At 42.2% G+C, this 19,650-nt stretch overlaps 1 protein-coding gene and 1 long non-coding RNA gene across 10 annotated transcripts in view; one reads left to right on the forward strand and one right to left on the reverse strand.

Annotated features, from left to right (window-relative positions):
- LOC112058976 (uncharacterized) overlaps positions 1–16,284 on the forward strand; it is a 107,536-nt gene extending 91,252 nt beyond the window's left edge. Inside the window, exon 8 of the long non-coding RNA XR_010591756.1 lies at positions 15,037–16,284. This is a non-coding gene — a long non-coding RNA (uncharacterized LOC112058976). The remainder of the gene's footprint in view (positions 1–15,036) is intronic.
- SEC14L1 (SEC14 like lipid binding 1) overlaps positions 5,231–19,650 on the reverse strand; it is a 107,061-nt gene continuing 92,641 nt past the window's right edge. For 5 of the 9 annotated variants that reach the window (XM_008163866.4, XM_024101732.3, XM_042841167.2 and 2 more), the window contains 9 exons: positions 18,776–18,864; positions 17,082–17,152; positions 15,695–15,866; positions 15,246–15,380; positions 12,988–13,122; positions 11,311–11,562; positions 8,914–9,092; positions 8,174–8,275; positions 5,231–5,793 (listed from right to left, as the gene is read on the reverse strand). In XM_008163866.4, the coding sequence (XP_008162088.1) occupies positions 5,778–5,793; positions 8,174–8,275; positions 8,914–9,092; positions 11,311–11,562; positions 12,988–13,122; positions 15,246–15,380; positions 15,695–15,866; positions 17,082–17,152; positions 18,776–18,864 (1,151 nt within the window). In that variant the 3' untranslated portion in view covers positions 5,231–5,777. The remainder of the gene's footprint in view (positions 5,794–8,173; positions 8,276–8,913; positions 9,093–11,310; positions 11,563–12,987; positions 13,123–15,245; positions 15,381–15,694; positions 15,867–17,081; positions 17,153–18,775; positions 18,865–19,650) is intronic. The other 4 variants (XM_065562735.1, XM_042841166.2, XM_065562736.1 and 1 more) reach the window with 1 other exon arrangement.

The raw sequence follows: 19,650 nt of genomic DNA on the forward strand, positions 1-19,650 counted from the left end.
GTGGCTGGAGCCTGCAGTCAGCGAAGTTCAAAGTTGCACATATTTAACAGTGAGGGTAATTAGTCGGGACCAGCTCCCTTGGGTAAACCTGCACTAGAAGGAGATGCAGTAGCTTAACCAGTGTATTTTAATATCTTTATATCCACTACCAAGTGATTTTCCTAGGTTCTTAAGCAGTGCAGTTACAGGGGTCAGATAAGAAGCTAGCTTGTTAGAAGTAGTGGCTGAGAGATTCTCTGATAAGCAGGCCCCTTTAAGGTACCTTCCTGCCCCACCCCCCAACAGCACCAGTCACTCTGGAAAAATCTTAGCCATTTAAAAAAAGGGATGTATTTAGAAGTGATTTATGAAGCTTCTAGCTTGGTTATTTTCTTGCTGTTGCCATGGAATTCATAACTGGCATAGAGGCATCCTCTGCATCTGTAGAAGAAAAGCTCTCCTGCTCCTAGAGAGTGGGTGGCTGGGGGAGAAGAAGCATCCTGTCCTCTTCCTACTAAGCCACTCCCCATCAACTGTATTTACAAGAATGGCTTTCAGGCCCCCTGTGGATCAGACATTCTTCTTGCTTCTGAAGTGCAGTAAGCCAGGGCTCTGGCAGTCAAAGGTCAGCATGTTTTATTGTGCATCAGCACAGTTGCTTAGGAAATGTAAGTGAGGAGATGGGAAGCCCATTGCCCTAGTAGCAGGAGTCACAGCCCTCAGACAAACATCTCACTGTAAAGCTCTTTTTGAAACATCAGTGGAGACGAAAAACTATAGCTGTAGAAAGTAGCAAACATAGAAAGGCAAGGTTGGAAGGGAGCCTGAAAGGGTCATCTAACCCATGCCTGTATGCTGAGGCAGGGCCACATATACCTAGAAATGCGCTTACCTAAGCCGAAGCATGTGAGACTAATGCAAAGTTTGTTTATCTTTGTGCGCCCCCCCTTTCCAGCAGATTAATTACTTTTAAATGGGGAATCTCTTCAATAATCTACGTCACTGAGCACCTGTAGCTTCCCAGCTAGCCCAAGGCCTAGGTTAGAGCCTAACCATTGGACAACCTTCTGCTCCAAAAAAAATCTCTCTAACACCAATCCTTTATAAAACACTGCCTAGAGGAAGGCTTGGCTCAGTCGTGCATGGTCAAGGTCAGAGCTGTCTGGGAATGCCTTCTGCAGACCTAAGAGACAGGCTAGGGATGTCCTTGCAAAGTTATAGCCTCATCAAATTTATTTCTAATGCTAGCAGACGTATGGCTTAGTTACCCCTAGATGTTGGGAGAGACAGTGCACAAACCTGTTGAAATTGCTGCTTTGTTACTGACTTTTAGTTAGCTGATGCCTGTTGAGCTGGCCCAAGAATGTGCTACCCAAACAGTGGCCAAATATGGGTGCTAGCAAGGTTTGACTAAGGGAGGGAGTTTGTTTATCGCTGAGAACAGCTGCAGCTTGGCTTCATAGCATTATTCTACTGCCTTCCTATAGCATAGTGAAGAAACTCCAGCCCCCATGGGTCAGCCAAGGCCAGATTAGACCTATGCAAGCAGTAAGTAACACTATTGAAACAAAGTGTGGTGAGTCTGCTATCAATGAGGACCAGCCCATGGGTAATATTAATGCTCAATCAATGAGTGGGAACCCCCCCAGCTGTTTGACTTTCCTGGTACTGAACGTTACAGCTTGTTGATGAAAACAGCTCACTTGGTTCACAACACAAGAACAAGGAAACATTTACTGAACTTTAAAGGTGGCCTATTTTAAACTGATTAAAAGGAACTACTGTTACCTCATTGCCACAGTATGTTGTAATTAGCAAAATCTAAAAAAAATGTAATGGCTAATTAAGCTTGGCTTAGTTACAACAGTTAATATTAACACATTTGAAAGGGAGGGATATGAAACCTGATGCTTCAGGACTTAGAACCTGTCTTAACTATGGGGGTTAGGAGCCCTGCATGGCAGTCAATTTATCCCACAGCTAGTGCCTGTGGTGGTGGTACTCTAAAGCGTGTGCTGCTGACTAGTGTTTGGTGGGGATGAAATCTACCATGGATCTAATCCAGTCTGGCAGACAGCGACCATTTTAAGACCCCTTCTTTCCAGACCCAAGACATTGTCATACTTGTAGCAAATGCAGGCCTTAAAGTGGCAGCACGTTATTTGAAAGGGCAGTGGAAGAATTTTACTTTTACCATCAATTAGCCTTCATTGCTTTGTCATTAATAGCATTAGTGGCTGCAAACAAGAAAAATTCCAAGTAAGAGTGCAACGAGGCCAAACCCATGAGCTGGTGTTTGGGAATGTGAGACAGCTGGCTGCTGGAGCCTGCTCAAATAGTGCCTGGGGCCTGATTTTAATTTGGAGCGTTACATTCAGCTGAAAGCCAATGCTTTGGCCATAGTTGCTTTAAATTAAGATGTGATCGTACTGTACACCACAGTTGCAACAGGGAGCACAGCTAGCTGATCATTCAAGCTCACTGCACAGGCAAGCATACGCCCCCTTGTAACAGCCCCCTCGCTCCCTTGTATGCCTTTTAAAGGATAGGGCTGCTGTACCAATGGACTGCTCAAATGGAGCGCAGGGCTGCCCCTCCACTTCTTAGGATCAATGAGCAACCCACATCAACTGCAGGTTTCCAAACACTCTCTCTTATAAGGCACCAAGTATGTTATTAGCACATAAATCAGCCATCCTCTCCTGAGCCCTGTAACTATTGTGGGCCATAGCTCCCTGTTAAGCAATGGGACTGGCACGTGCTCAATTTAAGAGGCTCTTGATGGGGGACTTTTGAGCACCCGTTATGGGAGATGGACTAGCACGGTTATAGGGCAGTGAGACAGAGTCTGTCACACTCACACTCCAGCATTTTCCATAAAACCAGGGCCATACATTGGTCCCAACTAGGAAAGGGTAGCCAGGTATGGTCCAACATCAGGAGTCTGCTATAGCACATGGGCCCAGCTTTCAAAGCTGCTGAAGTCACCGCGGGGCCAGGCGCACAGCACCACTGCCTGTCTCCATATGTCTACACACCATTCCAAGCCTGAGCTCCAGCCCAAGTGGCAACTTCAGAGCTCTGTCTATACAGCTATTTTTAGAGGGCTTGCACAAGCCCTGCGTCTCTCACTCTGGCCTAGGAGGTTTGTGCCAAAATGCTGTGTGGACATATCAACAGTCAGGGACCATCCAGCTATGTAGCAGGAGCAAGGGAAGCTGTTTCAGTTCAAGGGTGTGCAAGAATACCAAGTCCCCCCCACACACACACACTCTAAGTAACTACGCTTGTGCTTCAGCTCTGACTGGTGTAAGTGGGAAATCAGGCAGCCTATAATGCTGACCAAAACAGACATATAGTTTTTATGGTCATGTTGGTTTACAATTGTGAAAGGGATTAAGGGGAACACATATGCTGAAACTTCAGTTACAGCAGGATTATTAAGGCAACCTTTGCTTCTAGGGAAGGGGTGGTGTCTCTGTTTCAGGTATTTTTCCTATGTTTCAATATGAACACTGGTAGGGAAATACAAGAACATAAGTAGACAGGATCACTCCCTTGTGGTTTCATGCACCAGGATGGGTAGCAGCTGTGTAAGGCATCACCTTGCACTAGTGTTTGTGAAATTAACTAACAGTATCCCAGCCCCCCCCCCTGCTGATTTAGCACTACCTCACTAAGCACCTTCTACAACTGGGGCTTGAAGTGTTTTTAGGTTGTGCCAATACTGTCAGACTTTTGCAGATGTGTGAGATCAGCAAAGAGGTAGTTCATTCTTATCCTTGCATGAAGATATTGGCCACACTTTAAAGAGGCCAGGCAGCCATCTCTGTTTTTGCTAATAGAACTTCACAACTCTTAAAGATACTGTACAGGTTTGTATAAAAATCTGAATGACTGCAAATAAATGGACACTGACAGTTTTTCACCAAAAAGGGAGAGTTTTAAAAACCAATGTGGAGTTTCATGTTTATTAGCGACTTGGAAATGTGATTTGTCAAGTGTTTTTTTTCCCCCCAACTGGCAGCCCTGCACATAACTGGGGAAGCCTAGGTTACCTCTTGCTTATGTACTGCACAGGCAACAGGCAAAACCCTATCAGCAATTGGGTGGCTGCACAGGCCGGCAAGGACTGCCACTCACTGTAATGCTAATATGGTGAGCCATAGGTAAAAACGTAGGCCTTCTCCGTACTTGAACATTACAACACCCTTATGCATTTATAATGGTGATTTATAGCACTCAAAGGGAACAACTATACTGGTGTAAGTTACCTTTACATCGGAATAGCCATTTTAGTTAAACAAATCACATCCCTAACCAAAAGTTTTGGTAAAACTTAGACCTGCTCTACACTTATGTGAAGCTAATGTAGGTTTATCTTCAGGTGGCAGGCAAGAGAGATTCTTTGCTTTAGAATCTTCATTGAAATTTACCTCAGCTTTTGCTGAAGACCTGTCATTACAACTAATGAATAACACTCTTCATAGGTCACTCTTGTGACAAAAAAGTGCAGGGTGGTGAATGGAAGAAGTTTGTACTATTGAACTTGTTCAGGTGGCTAACAATTTCAGTTTGTGATAAGTCAGCTGAATTCAAGTAGACGTGCCCATGTTGTACTGAGGTGTGTTTCTGGAATGGACTCTGGCTCAAAGAAAACGTTTTGTGAGCCACAGCGATTACATCAAACACACAGACTATATTGCAGTGCATTGGTTCTGCTAGTAGAGCAGCTATCACGCCAAACCCGGATCAAAGGATTTGGAACCGTTTTCTCTCCGGTGAAAGCAGAGAGGTGGTTTCTTTATGTAGTGACAGATTTATTGGCGCTGTTCTCCAAGTTTTTAATCCTGCTTTAATCATCGTGGTTCCTCTTGGCTAGTCGTAATGTGGGTAGAGTTTGCAATACCAGAGGAAGATGGGCTCTGGGGTAATTCCTCTGAGAAGCTGGGTCCTATCACACTGTGAGACAATTTCCTTGTGGAAAAGGCAACCCCTCCTTTCCAATAGACCGGGCCCTTGCTGCCTAGGTCCTATGCTCCGCTTGGAAAAACCCATTCGTTTGCAATGACCAAGCTACATCTTGAAACAGGAAAAGGTAAACCACAGCAAGGGCTGAAGAGTAAAGTACTCTTTTGCCAGTCCCGCGGTAGCACTGCAGAATCCCACTGGGAGACACTTAAACCCTTCAGCAGTTTCCACTGTACATTACACCTGATTCCAAAGATTGCCGTTGCTACAAAGAGTCTGATTTTTTTTTCAAACAGTTCACATTTATTATTGATAACAATAAAAAAATCTTTTAAAGACCGTTTCTTATTACCAACAGTGAGGTAATATGTTTACAAAACATTTACAGAATTTGATATGCAATTCATGAATATGGACAAGAGGGCAGGGACAGGACATTGGTAATACAGGGGAGAAAAGCCAACAGAATAGTCTGTTGGCAGAAAGGAAGAACAGCAATATCACATGAAAAAGAGGAGACCAAGGGTATTAAAATTAATCAGGTCTATTTCAAACTGCATAAGTAAGTCCTATTTGCCATAGCACTTCATTAAGAGGAAACTTTATCTTGCTTTTCTGGTGTATTAACCCCTCGACTGTTTGTGCTGTCATGTGCTTTGAGTTTTTAAAGATGCATTAGACTTTGAGGAAACCCTCAAGTGCTACTAACTAAAAAAAACCCAAGAAATCTTCAGCCTTGAAAAGTGGCTGTAACTCAAAAAGGTCTACAAAGCCAGACACCTCAGGGCAGATGTGGACTGTTGAATGAAGCGGTTTCTTTACAGCTGTCAGCAAAATCGCCATCTGAGAGAGAGAGAGAAAGAGAGAGAGAGAAAGAGGGGACCATCTTCAAGGTAGAGCCCTTAGAACCTGCAAAAAGGGAAGTGCCCTTGGAAAACAGGCACAAATGTCACCACGTGAGTTAACGGTATAGTGCCTTCTCTGGCATTAGCCCCTCTGTGTCTGGGAACACTGGCTCCTGTGGATCAAGTATTAAACTACCTCTCTTCAGAGGAAATCTCAGTAAGCAGGATTATAGGTAGTTTATACAAAGGGTAGGAGAACCAGCATAATCCATATACAGTACATACACTGGGTGTCGACCTGTTTAACATCTGGGCAGTTTTTTGCCCCAGCACTAGTTTGCCAATATTCTTGGCAGCCAGTGAGAAGCCCCACCTCTGCCTTTGATTTTAAAGCAAACTTTACCAACTGCAAGTCGAAGGTGCCTGATTGGGTTGATCAAGTGCACTAGGGTGTGTTTTTCAGCATAGCTAATCTGATTTGTTAATACTGAGCTTTTATCGTCTTTGTTAGCAACACTCCATGCCGGCATTGGCTTGCAAGTGTTGTGCTTCACATGCTGCACATCAGTTTATTTTTTCCACAAAGTGGGATGTACAAATACTGTGCATTTTAAAATGTTTACTCAAAATTTCTCAGGGCTCAGCTTTCTTCCAACAGGGCAGCCTGTTATCTTAAGTAAACCCCTAACATGCAATACTCCAGCAAATGTTTCCCCATGAGCAAAAACAAGGCTATTGCAGCCCTTCTAAGATCCTATCCAGCTAGCTATTAATGGTTGTAGCAATACAGCAACTTATTCCAACTGGATGAACAATTTAGTTTTCTAGCAGGGGAAAGGTCTTCGACCAGTGGTCTAAATAAGCAACTTGTGCTGGGTTCCAAGCTGTAGTCTCTTGTACTGCAGTGTAATGCCAGGTGGCACATCAAATATTAACGTTCTGAATGCTGTGTTTTTAGCTCACTTATCAAAAAAGTGTTGACTCAACATTTACATCTTCTGTGTGCCTTGGAGATTCAGTAGCTAATTGCTTTGGGGTAAAGAACCTGAGCTGACATCAGGTGAGTCCCCAGGCAAGGAGGACAGCTTGGGACCTATGTATTAGAGTGGAAAAAGAATCTAGACAAGAACTTCACCACTGGTGATTGCAACAATGAAAGCAGTTTACATTATTTACCACCAATGGAAGCTGGAAAGTTCTGCTTTTTCCTAGTGTACATGAGGCCAGAAAGATGAAGTTGAGGCAGAGCAAGTGCAGGAAAGGTTAACTGCTGTAGCCACACTGCCTCCTGACTGATTTAAGGAGCAAGCCTAATTCTGCTGTGAGGACTGTGTTCACCTACACTCCTAGCAAAGCAAATCCCAGTAAATGAGTGCTTGTGGAGTGTAGCAGGTAAGTGGAGTGGGTAAAAGGTGACTCCAGAGTGGAGTGAGAAATAAACCAAGGACCCAATCTGGACCAGCCTTTGGGTCATGGTGAGGGAGAGCCTGCGCTCCTCCCCACCATCAGTGCTTAAAAAGTAAGTTCAAGGAAAGGGCTACATTTACTTTTAGCCCCAAGAGTATGTCTACACAGGGATAAAAAACCCGCAACTAGCCCAGATCAGTGGACTTGGCCTTGAGCCCAAGAGCTGGGACCCTCTGCCCTCCTTGGGTCCCAGAGCTCTACACAGCAATTTTTCAGCCCTGGAGAGAGTGTCTGGGCCAGCCGTGGGGTTTTTATCCCCGTGAAGATGTATCCTAAATGTCAGAGAAATCCTAAAGAGTTGGGATGCCCCAACGATGTGCTCATGCAAAAGGTATTAGTGTTAATGGCTTGCCTGCAACTCTGCTGTAATGACTTTCCATTTGCACAGGCCAATAGCCAGGAACTGCTTTCCTTAGTCTCTTGAACAGCAGTGCAAGTGAGTGGCAGTGGCAGGATTGCTTGCAGCAGTTGGAAGATCCCAGGGTATTCCATAATGTGGCAAGAAGGCAAGAGCTTGTGTTTGCTTTCTAATGCACTATGGAATATTTTTGGTAGGATTGTTTTTGCTTTTTACCATCTACAGGCAATTTTTTAAAAAATAATTCTTAATCAGCACATTGATTACTCTTTTCCTTCCAAGAGAGCCCTTGTATTTTACAGTTAGGATTTGTGCAAGCATGCTTACAAAAATCTATGGCTGAGATAGGGGCTAGGGTTAAAGTTAAAGAGACTAGCTGTCAGATCTAACTTGAACAGAAACACTACATTTAAAATTCAAACAGCTACTTTACTATCTATAAAAGGGTTTTGTTTTTTGCAAATGCCACTTGAATATGCTGTATTGCAGTCAGCTGCCACAGATGAGGGTCCAGCCATGTCATCCATTTGCTTTTCATTTGCTGTGGCACTACCTGGAAATCATGGAGCTGGAGTGGGACTGGCTGGAAGAGGTTGTGGCAGCGCTGAGCTGGGAGAATCCACTGTGGCTTGATTCAAGGCTGGTCATAGATCCTCTGCAATAAGACAGAAGTTTTAGGTTTCAGAAGAGGAGATTGAAGTTCTGCTATGCATCTTTGTTTAAGTGCAATTTACTACTCAACTTGACTATACCAACTAAACCTAAAGAACCTTCTACAACCTTAGTGTCAGCATGCAGAGGCTCTTGTGTGTAACAAGAAAAAATACTATCTCTGGGCACCACAATTATGTTTTTGGAGAAATCTATTGCACTTGAAAGTGAGACTTAGAAGTAGTTTCAGCTAAGCATAGTACTGGCGCGTCCTTTAGTTTTAACTTGCATCAACTTTTAAGTAAGAACCCAGCCAGTCTGCTAAATCGAGTCGTGTTTTTGTGATACGGGTTAAGTCTCCATTAGCAACTAAGATGAGATGGATTCACTTTCTCTTGTGGTGTAAGCTAGTTATTTTTCAGGGCTATTTTCTATTTATTCTCATCGGGCTTTATTTACACGATGTCGATTCTTTAAGTACAGGACAGGTCCACACAGCGTGCTTTCTAAGCAAGGCAACTAGAGCAAAGTATTTTTTTTTTTTAATATAGTGGATTTGGCTTCTGGTATTTGTACCATCAAGCAAAAAGTAAGCTGGACACAAGAAAGAATGCTTGACATTGAGACCTTGACCAGACATACCTGAAATCTTCTGATCCGATCACTTCTGTATAGTACATCACTTTGCACTTATGAGAGGAGACCTGTAGAGATGCCAGTACATCATCCACACGAGGCAGATTGGTTGTAGCACAGGCAGGCATGCTGTGAAATTTCCATTGAAGAATATAGAAGCCAGGCCATCTGGTCACATGAGACCCCTGGAAGCAGCAACAATGGAAATAAACTTGTTAATACAAAGTCGAGTATTTGCATGTTGGAATGAAATTCATTGTTCAGACAGCAGGAGACTGCCAGCATGCACTTTAAGTGTTTTCAAATGGTGACATTCCAGCTCCTCTGCCCATGTTACTGGCCAGCCAGACTTTCCTGATACAGGGGGCTAACAAAAGTTACATTAGAACATTACAAACAGACCTTCTCACCTCTCTACTGCTGAGGTGTTAAAAATAAAACACAAGGAACTTAAAAATCAAGACCTCAGTCCTCATGGGGTAAATTACTTGGGATCATCATGATCATGTAGCCTGACCTCCTGCACATCACAGGCCACAGAACCTCACTCACCTTCTTCTGCAATAGGCCCAGAGCCTCTGGCTCAGTTTCTGAAGTCCTCAAATCTTGATTTAAAGACTTCAAGTTACCGAGAATCCACCATTTACCCTAATTCAAATCAGCACGTGATCTATGTTGCAGAAGAAGGCGAACCCCCTGTCCCCCCAGGCATTCTTCCAATCTGACCTGGGGGGAAATTCCTTCCTGACCCCAAATATGGCGATTTGTTAGACACTGAGCACGTGGGCAAGACCCACCAGCCAGACAACTGGAAAAGAATTCTCTGTAGTGATTCTGAGCCCTCCCTGGCTGCTGGAGATATTTGTTCACAGCAGTCACAGATGGGCCATATGCCATTGTCGGCAATCTCATCATACCATCCTCTCCATAAACTTATCAAGCTCAGTCTTAAACAAGTTAGGTTTTGCCCCAACTACTCCCCATGGAAGGCTGTTCCACAACTTCTCTCCTCTGACGGTTAAAACCGAAACTTTTGGATGGCCAGTTTACATTCATTTGTTCTTGTGCCAACATTGACCCTTAACTTAAATAACTCCTCTCCCTCTCTGATGTATTTATAGACAGCAAACTTATCTCCCCATATCCTTCGTTTGGTTAAGCTAAACAAGCCGAGCTCCTTAAGTCTCCTCTCAGAAGGTAGATTTTCCATTCCTTGGATCATCCTAGTAGCCCTTCTCTGCACCTCTTTCCGTTTGAATTCATCTTTCTTAAACACGGGAAACCAGAATTGCACACAGTATTCCAGATGAGGTCTCACCAGTGCCTTGTATAATGGTACTAACACTTCCCTCTCTCTACTAGAAATACCTCGCCTGATGTAGCCAAATACTAGCATTGAATTAGCTTTTTTCATGGGTGCTTCACACTGGCAACTCAAAGTCATCCTGTGATCAACCAGTATGCCCAGGTCTTCTCTTCCTGTCCCATCCAGCTTATAGCAAAAATTTTTGTTGTTAGTCTCTAAGTGCATGATCCTGCACTTTGTACTATTAAATGTCATCCCATTTCTATTACTCCAATTTTCAATGTTTTCCAAATCATCTTTTATGATATTCTGGTCCTCCTCTGTACTGGCATTATTTCCCACCTTTGTGTCATCTGCAAATTTTATTTTAGTGAGCAGCTGTCTCAAAGCAGTGAAGCTAACCACCCCTGCAAACGTCCTCATCTTACACGCAAAACTGAGGCGCAGAAGAAGTTAAGGTCAATATTTTCCAAATTTGGACACCTTAAGTTAGGCAACTTGAATAAGAAGCCTGATTTTCAGAATAAATCAACATCCATAGCTTCCAGTGAAAAGCAGCTGTGGGTGCACCATACCTCTCAAATTCAGGCCACTTTGCTTAGGTACATAAATATAGCATTAGCAGCCTAAAGTTTGGAAGTTTTGGCCTAAGTGTCACAGCCCAGGGCAGTCAGGAACAGAACCTCTGAGTCTCAATTTCCAAGCCCCATCTCTAATTAGAGAATACCTCAACCTCCCTAATGCACACACACCCTGCTTGGCTAGCCTCATGTCAGAAAGCAACACCATCAAGGCTGCTAGGCTACAAAATGTGTCTTACTGGCTGCTTTTGGATTCAGGTGCACTTGTGGTTTGTGCGTATTCCTTCAGTCTTGCTTGTCAGCTTCGTATATGGGATCAGCTACTAGGGAATAAACAATAGCTACCCGTCGCTCCCCACAACCCCATCAGAAGGATGCAAACAGACATGCCCGGCAGACAGACAACGAGCCCCATTGCTGATGGTCTGCATTGCTACACTAAGGTATCTGCTGGGAGAAACACATCAAATTTAAAAAGATAAAGCCTTGCTCTGACAGCGAAATTAATGATCTTACCTGCACACTCTCCCCTTCCTTGCAGATAAGTGGGGACTCCACCATACTGTAATCACGCCCTAGCTGCCAGACTTTATCTATCAGCTGTACATTGTTCCCCCCAGGAGATGTAATGCTGTGGGTGCCCAGAGAGTCCTTTTTAGGAGGCTGTGGCACTCGCTTGGAGTGATAGATGTTAAAAACAATGTCGCCTTTGCACACATCAAAATCCCATGTGATCACAGATGAGGCATCCACAATCTGAATGAAAATCTAGGGAGAGGAGAAGAGTTAGATTAGACAATAGCAATATGCTCAGTAAATGCTGAAATTCTTACCAGGAAAGAAAAGCTGCCGTAGGTGGGCTCTCGATTGGTTTTGATTATTAAGAGTGCTCTAGAATAGATAGTAATTCACTCTCTCATTTATTATCATATTACCTGCTTTGAGATAGGAACTGTGTGAGCTTTCATGAGCAGATAGAGCCTTTTTCTGTCTTATCTCTTTGTGGCCTTTATTGAAAGCCTTAGTATTTTTTTTCTAAAGCTATATACTCATAAAGCAGAGATAAACAGATATCCATGCTCCTCCTACAGCATCAGGACTTTTGGGGAATGGGTTAAAAGGTACCACCTTTAGTAACAAAAGCACTGATACCATCAAAGCTCTCACATTTGCACTTGGTTAGGCAAGTCAAAGTGACTTGCAAAAGCTACAACATGGGTTTGTGCTTTCTTGCTTGTTTATGGTGTACAGGAGGGCCCCAAAATCATCTCCCCTCCTCCCATCACATTTTGAAAGCCTTCAAGAAAAGAACATGCAGGATAACAAGTGAAATTTAACTGAAAGGGGAAATGACTTATTCTGACTATTTCCACATTGTTTTGATTAACTAGTATTTAACACAAATGCCTGAACAAACTGCTACTGGAAAAACTCCTCTGCTGAAGATAAAACTTGCCATGTCCCTTCTATCAGGGGATAAGAGATTGCATTCCACATGTCTGGGTCTTCCAAGAAAGATCTCTAGCAAAACAGGAAAAATCAAACTCTCACTCCTGATATTTCTAAGGTTAAAAAGAGACTTTAAAACCTTTCTGGCTCATTTATACATATTAAATCAGCAAGAGAAGGCACAAATAGCTGTTTTCTATTTGCAGGTCATATATTAAAAATATTAGTTCAGTTAGTGAAACTCATTGAGATGCAAAGCTCAGGCCATCTAAAGTGCCTGGTTCTTTAAAGGTCTTGAAAGGAAATGGAGTAACTTGTTCAGTTCTGAGTTTTTAATATCTGTATTACATGAAGGGGGGAAAGTCATCCCACTCATTAAGTGGATAGAGCCAGTAGCATTTTATAAGCTAATAATGGTAGTTCACAGGCTCTGGTCAGGGAATGCAATAGAGTAGCCAGTCAGCCTACCTCCTCCACAAAAGAGATGGGGAGTCTTAAAAAATACCAACACTTACTTCTTCACAAGCTACCCAGATCCTGATTTTGGCTTGAATTACTCATGGCTTCAAGGAGAGATCAAAAGAAGCTTTTGAATTCTGAGTGTTTAGGGAGACCCAAATATCTGCTCTAAACCATTCCAAACTGAGTGACCAGGTTCTAATCTGCTTTCATTTTATACGAGCAAAAAAAGACACAGGGTGCTAGACCAAGATGAAAGAGGAGGAGTGAGGACTGCAGCTGTACCTCGTGTGGAGCTCCCTTGAAGACACTTGCAGACTGATAGATCGTTTCAGTCCACAGTTTTAGGTCTTCATTTTCCAACTCTTCTGCAGTCCGGTACAGAGACTTCGGAACTAGCCCACCCTCGGGAACGTCACACTGGAGATTTAAAACAAAGCCATGAAAGCAACAATACAAATCTTCGCCTCCCCCAAACGTTTCAGAATTTAAACATCCTTACAAAGCCATGTTCTCATACTGGCACCCCCAGAAATAACTTCAATTCTGCAAGGCATTCCTGGAAAACACTAAGAGCTGAGTAATATATTAGCATGACCCAACCTGAACTTGGTCATGCAAACCATCTTACAGTTATCAAAGATAGTCTTCAATAAATTCACTACTAAAATTGGTCTATTTTTAATTCTTTGCTAATCTGTAAGGATCATCATATCACAAACAGGTCCTTATATATGCAGTAGTGAGATATCAAAACCAGCTGTGCAGCTTCTATGTTTATTTATACTCTTAAAGCTCTCAGATTTCATCCAGAACTAACCAGAACAAAGAGGAGAATATTGCACTGGTGTCTGCAACAGACAGGAAGCATTCAGCATTTTGATTTATCTTCTTGTAAGTCACTTTTGCTTACTTAAATAATGGATTCTGCCAGGTTCATAAATGACTTACATAGTTCTAAATTACATAGAGCAGACTCCCTTCAGTGAAAGCTACTGCTCCTGCAAGTAGCAGCCAGTTGAAAGTAAACACTCTGGTCCAAAACGCCTAGTATGCAAGTACATTAGAATCCATGGTCTTTAAATGGATGACCAGAGCAGCTCAATAGAATTCCATGAAAGGCAGGGGAGTAAGTTAATAACCATTTACAGGGATTTATAAAGTAAACCTAAAAGGGAAATGCTTTTACACAACCGATTAATCAAATTCCAGCACTTACATGTTATTGTGATGAGTTTGACAGAAAAACGGTGGGGGAGAGAGCACCTATTAAACACAGCGCAATCCACGTAAAGACAAATTCACTGGCATGATAGATTGATATATTAAGAAAATCAAACCACATTTTTAGGAGAGATATTAGAGCTATGAATTTAAGTGATTCCCATATTAAAAAATGAAAAACTTTTATGAAGTAAGCAAGGACTGAGAACTGTTTGTTCAAGGTTCAATACTTAGCAACTCAGCAGCTTACCAGCTTAGCCATGTATGTGGCCTCAGTTTCCCCAGCTATAAAATGGGAATAAATGCTTCCCTACCATATAGGATACCACAAGGCTTTAATTTGCTCTAAGATCCCAGGGGAAGTTGTTACATTGAAAGGGTCTTGCTATTCTAATGGTGATTTGAAGGAGGAACAGGAGAGACAAGGATAGCAGGACTGGATTCACATTTCATAAGGCAAATTATGATTTGGAGAGATCTGAAAATACGAAATTTGGTCTTATCCTTGTCCTCCCCACTTCCCTCATGGAGTTGTGGCTCATGATTCAGTTCTGGTTTTCAAATACAGCCTCCAGAGATCTGGACTGGGGGCAGGGGATTGTGGGGAACAGAGAGGACTATGACAAAATGGTGTTCAGGTACCATAACTGAGGGGTAGAACTCTTTATAGGTGATCTGAAATAATTTTCTTAAAAATATGAAGCTAGAAAACCTAAATCATTAATATGTAGACAAATATTTTAATTTTAAAAGACTTCAAAAACAAGTTCAGGCCTCTAGTGGTCGGTTTCTCTAGCAACAGTGGAGAATGTCACATATGATGCAGAAACTACTGGACGTGAGGTTCTGTGGTCTGTGTTATGCAGGAGGTCAGACCTTGTGATAATGGTCCCTTCTGGCCTTAACATATATGGAGCTATGAACCTAAACACAGTGTGCGGAATGCATTCCTGCCCTGGGATAAGCAGTATGGGACAGTGCTACTGGCTGGAACTTGAGTCTTGACATGTAGTGGGGGAAGACCGTTTTAAAAATGCATTTATAGGTGCAGGGTATTCTGTTAGCGATTTGTGATCGGTTTTACCGAAACATTCTGTTTCTCTTTTCAAGGTGGATTGCAAAGGCTGCTACTAAAAAGAATCATTCCAACCTCAGAGTCAAACAGAAGAACCTGCATGAAAATGCTTTACAGCAGAGCAAGACCACACTTAAAGATTATACTTGGCAATCTTTGTTTTGGAGGTTGGGCGGAGGGGCGAGGCTTAATGTAAGAAGGAAACAATAAATCAATTGTTTCATTAATAGTTTAAAATTCCTACCATGCACTCTCCACTAAGGAAATCTGGGATAATTTCTTTATCAATGTAATCCAGTAGCCCTCCAGGCCCTTGGTAGTCATTTCCTGCATAAATAAGGAATTTCTTTCTGGTGTTGTCATCAATGAACGGACTAACCTACAAACAAAGAAAAACAGAATTGGTCAGGTTTCCAGGTCCTCAAGTAACTTCAAAAGAATTATATTATGTTTTATCCTGTGTTATGTAAAGTACATACAGTAAATGGGTGAAGTTATTCATTTGGCTACACAAACACATTTTTCCTTTTAGGAATTTTTGTTCTAATTCTATAAAGCGTTTTATAAAAATGGAGTTTCCAGGAGGGAACATTTCCTGTTTATAGCACGGTGAAGATGAGTTTTCAGGAGAGCACGTAAAGTGCATACCAGTATCCCGAGGTAAGCGTGCAGATACTAGAAGTACAAACGTACCAGTGTCCAGAGGACTGGAAATACTCTGGGCGCTCTCAGGATAAGAAGGCGACCCAATGTTTCAGGGTAATTGGCTTCAACCACTTCAATGATTCTTAGTAATGCTTTAACACCAGGTCTCCATAAATGTCGCATATTCAAGCCCTCCAAATCCACCAGACAGGTCCAGGAGCTGTTAATTTTAAAGAGTTTTTTTAAGAATCCAATTTCATTATTCCACACCACAGCATTTGATGGTTTGAGATGTGAGCACTCAGTTTTGTATCACAGATCTACAAGTTTTGGTGGTTTTGCAGTTGCCACACTCTTCCTTCATTACACAGCTATACTACTCCCTCCCACCTCATCTCTACATTTTGTACTGCCTGCAGATGCAGGAAATTGTAAAATCTTTGGAGCAGGAATTTTTTCTTAACTATAAAGTGCAATGCATACCTATGACACTATGTATAACGATCACTGTGCTTATTCTCGGATATAGGGCAGGCATGTCCCCAAAGGATAGACAACCATTTAAAATCGCCAGTTAAAGGTTCCTATTAGCAAACAGAAGACACCATCATAGTGCCTAATAAATCACTGCTTTTAGTGGGGGGAGGGTGGGGGGGGGGGGGGAGAGTACTGGTTCTACACTGGAAGTTTACTATTCAGCATGCATGTTTCCTAACACAAGTGCATGTTTTAAAAGTGCCACTGCACTTTAAGTCTGCATTTCAGAATTTAGGACTCAATTCAGGAAAACATTCCGTATACAGGACAGCATTAAAACACGTCAAGTCAGTAGGATTTAAGCATGTGTTTCAGTGCCTTCCTAAATCAGGCCCACACCAAGGGGGTATGAATTCAGAGCTCATCCTTGTATACTCAAAGCTATGTTGTACTGATTCTAGGCCACTGGAATGACTCCCAAAACGACATATGAATCAAAGTGTTTTGTTTTTTAAATAAGTAGGTGTTGTGTATTTCATTGCTGCCTCGTCTTTGACCTTTATCATGTAAGGTATCTTTGGGCAGCACAAGGCCATAGAAGACTTGGTCTCCTTTGTACTGCTACTTGGCTTCTCACGCCTCAAGTCAGCTAGGACTGGGAATTCTTTACAGTGAGAGAAAATGAGAAATGGGAGTGCCATGCACTGGTAACCCTTTGGAGATTAAGAGGTGGAATCAATAGGCTCTGAAGGGAGTCAAATGCTTTATGACAGAAGTCATTCCAAACCCTGAATTCCTTTTTGGGGCAGGTAAGAGATTTAGTGAGCAAATCCTATTTCAAACTGGAGCCTCGAAATAAAGCAACTTCGTAGACAAACTTGTTGAACACCAACAGTGCTACATACAAAACTAGACCTCATGTTATTTCTGAAAAGTAACAAAAATTCTCATGTTTCACCTTATAGGCCTGCCAAATACTTTTGTATTCTCTTCACATCGCCTCAGTCCTTCTTCATTTATAGAAAGAACCTATACAAAAGAGAGGGTTATTTAGAAAACGTTCTAAAACTGTTGGGTTTGTGGAACTGAGGAGAAAATGCAATCTTCATAACCTGAGCCTTACAGCAACCCACACTAACCTCAGACCAGTGTACAAGAACATCTAGTGAAGACACGCAACATTGGATTTAGAAGTCGCATTGAGTGCAATAACTTTTAGGAGAGCTATAAGAAGATGATTACAAAACATACAAGCATCCCATTTTAGTGCTTGGATACTATGGTGAAGAATTCTGTACAAAATCTTAGGGTCCACCTTTTCCCTCAGGGGCAAATGAACATCAGAAGGGCATTCAGTATGTTGTGGAGTAGGACACTTCTCTTTCATAGACTCATAGAAAGATAGAATATCAGGGTTGGAAGGGACCTCAAGAGGTCATCTAGTCCAACCCCCTGCTCAAAGCAGGACCAATTCCCAACTAAATCATCCCAGCCAGGGCTTTGTCAAGCCGGGCCTTAAAAACCTCCAAGGAAGGAGACTCCACCACACCTCCCTAGGTAACGCATTTCAGTGCTTCACCACCCTCCTAGTGAAAGTGTTTCCTAATATCCAACCTGGACCTCCCCCACTGCAACTTGAGACCATTGCTCCTTGTTCTGTCATCTGCCACCACTGAGAACAGCCGAGCTCCATCCTCTTTGGAACCCCCCTTCAGGTAGTTGAAGGCTGCTATCAAATCCCCCCTCATTCCTCTCTTCTGGAGACTAAACAATCCCAGTTCCCTCAGCCTCTCCTCATACGTCACATGCTCCAGACCCCTAATCATTTGTTGATCAGCGTCAACAAATTCTTTATATCTATGAAGACACCACTGTTTGTGCAGAATTTTCACTCTCAGATTTTTGGCATAAGACAAAAACTCCCATAGCTCCTTCCTAAACCCCCAACTTCTTCCCTTTGAACCTTTGTTTAATTCCTGACACAGTGGGAAGCAAAGGCTCCCCTCAGAAAAATTAAGATAATTACCAAAAAAGACTGAAAAAAACCTATGCCTTAAAGTTAGACAAATAAAGCTAAGTACATGGATACAGCGCCGCCAGAAGTGGGGGCTGGCTTGTGATCATGGTAATTACTGCTGCCATTATGCTTCTTTAGAGCTTGCCTGTTCTGTACTATTTGAAAGCTGGGTACATCAGCAGTGAGAATCCCACAGTGATGCCTTCAAAGAAGCTGAATTACAGGCAAGTAATTTCCCTTTAAAAATAAATATTGCATCCAAGACTATGGGCTGGGTGTATTTTATAAATAAAAAATAAATAGGATACTCATACGATACCTAGGAATGCATTTCTCTCCCTGCGCACATGTAGAAGCTTAAGTTTCAAGCATTATACAAACTATACAAGAAGCTGTGATAAGGTCTCAGCCCAGAATGATAGTAACTGTCATACAACTGACTTTCTGCCATCAGTCCACAGTTTGAAAGAATACTAAAATGAACCATTCAGGGAGGTTCGAGCTGTTCAAACTGAGAACAGATTGCTAAAGCGTACAGAAAAATATCTCCTATGTGCTGATCATTCTGGTGTGGCAGGAAACAAACATTAGAACAAATTTGTTCTCAGTAAACAAGTCATTTTTTAAGCACTTACATATCGAAGCAAGGCTTCTTCCCCAAGAGCTCGCACTAAGCCTTTGGTATCCATCTGTCCCAGCCTCAAAACATACAGAGGGCGCCCATCTGAAAAGCAAGAGATGGTAAATTAGTATTTTCTGTTAAAGTTTTAAAACAAAGTCTGTGCCTTTATTGTCAAAAAGGTGTGTTTTTACAGTGAGATAGCTAACTCAATGTTGCTATCTTGATGTAAAATTCTAGTGAAGACAAGGCAGTGAAGTTTTACTTTAATATAGCCAGTTGAGGTCAACCCCAGGTTGGGAAGTATAGTTTTGACCTACTAGCTACACAGAAATAAGAACTACCGGTGAATTGTTTGTACTAGGATTCTACAGTGAAATGGCTAATTTGAATTAGCTATCTCACTACAAAAACAAACCTTTTTTTGACAGTGAAGACAGAGCCTAAGTGATTTTGATTAAGACATTTAATTGTATTTGACAAGATTTGTGGACAAAAATCTGCTTTCAGCGTAGCCAAGGGAAGGATAGATTTTTTTGTCCAATATCTTTCCTGATATCACAGATCTCTGGTCAAGTCTGGAGCCTTAAATCATTCTCACAATGACACTACTCTGGGTTTCCCCCAACAAGCCTTTGTAAAGATTACTGCATTATAGTGAACAACAATACTGCAGAAACAACTCTCCGGATCAATGCTTTATTTGCTAAAATAATGGGGGGTATCATTTTGGAGTTTTTAAACAAACAAACAGCTATTCCCCCACATGTTATGTGGAGCTGGCACACAATTTCATAAGTGCTGGTTAAGACTGATGAGGGCAAGTCTGTTCCAGAGACAAATTTCAAATGGGATCTTTGCATTCAAGGACTCGCCTCTTGTTTGTTGAGA

This window comes from Chrysemys picta, chromosome 12, assembly GCF_011386835.1.
Source record: "Chrysemys picta bellii isolate R12L10 chromosome 12, ASM1138683v2, whole genome shotgun sequence".
Classification (NCBI taxonomy): Eukaryota; Metazoa; Chordata; order Testudines; family Emydidae; genus Chrysemys; species Chrysemys picta.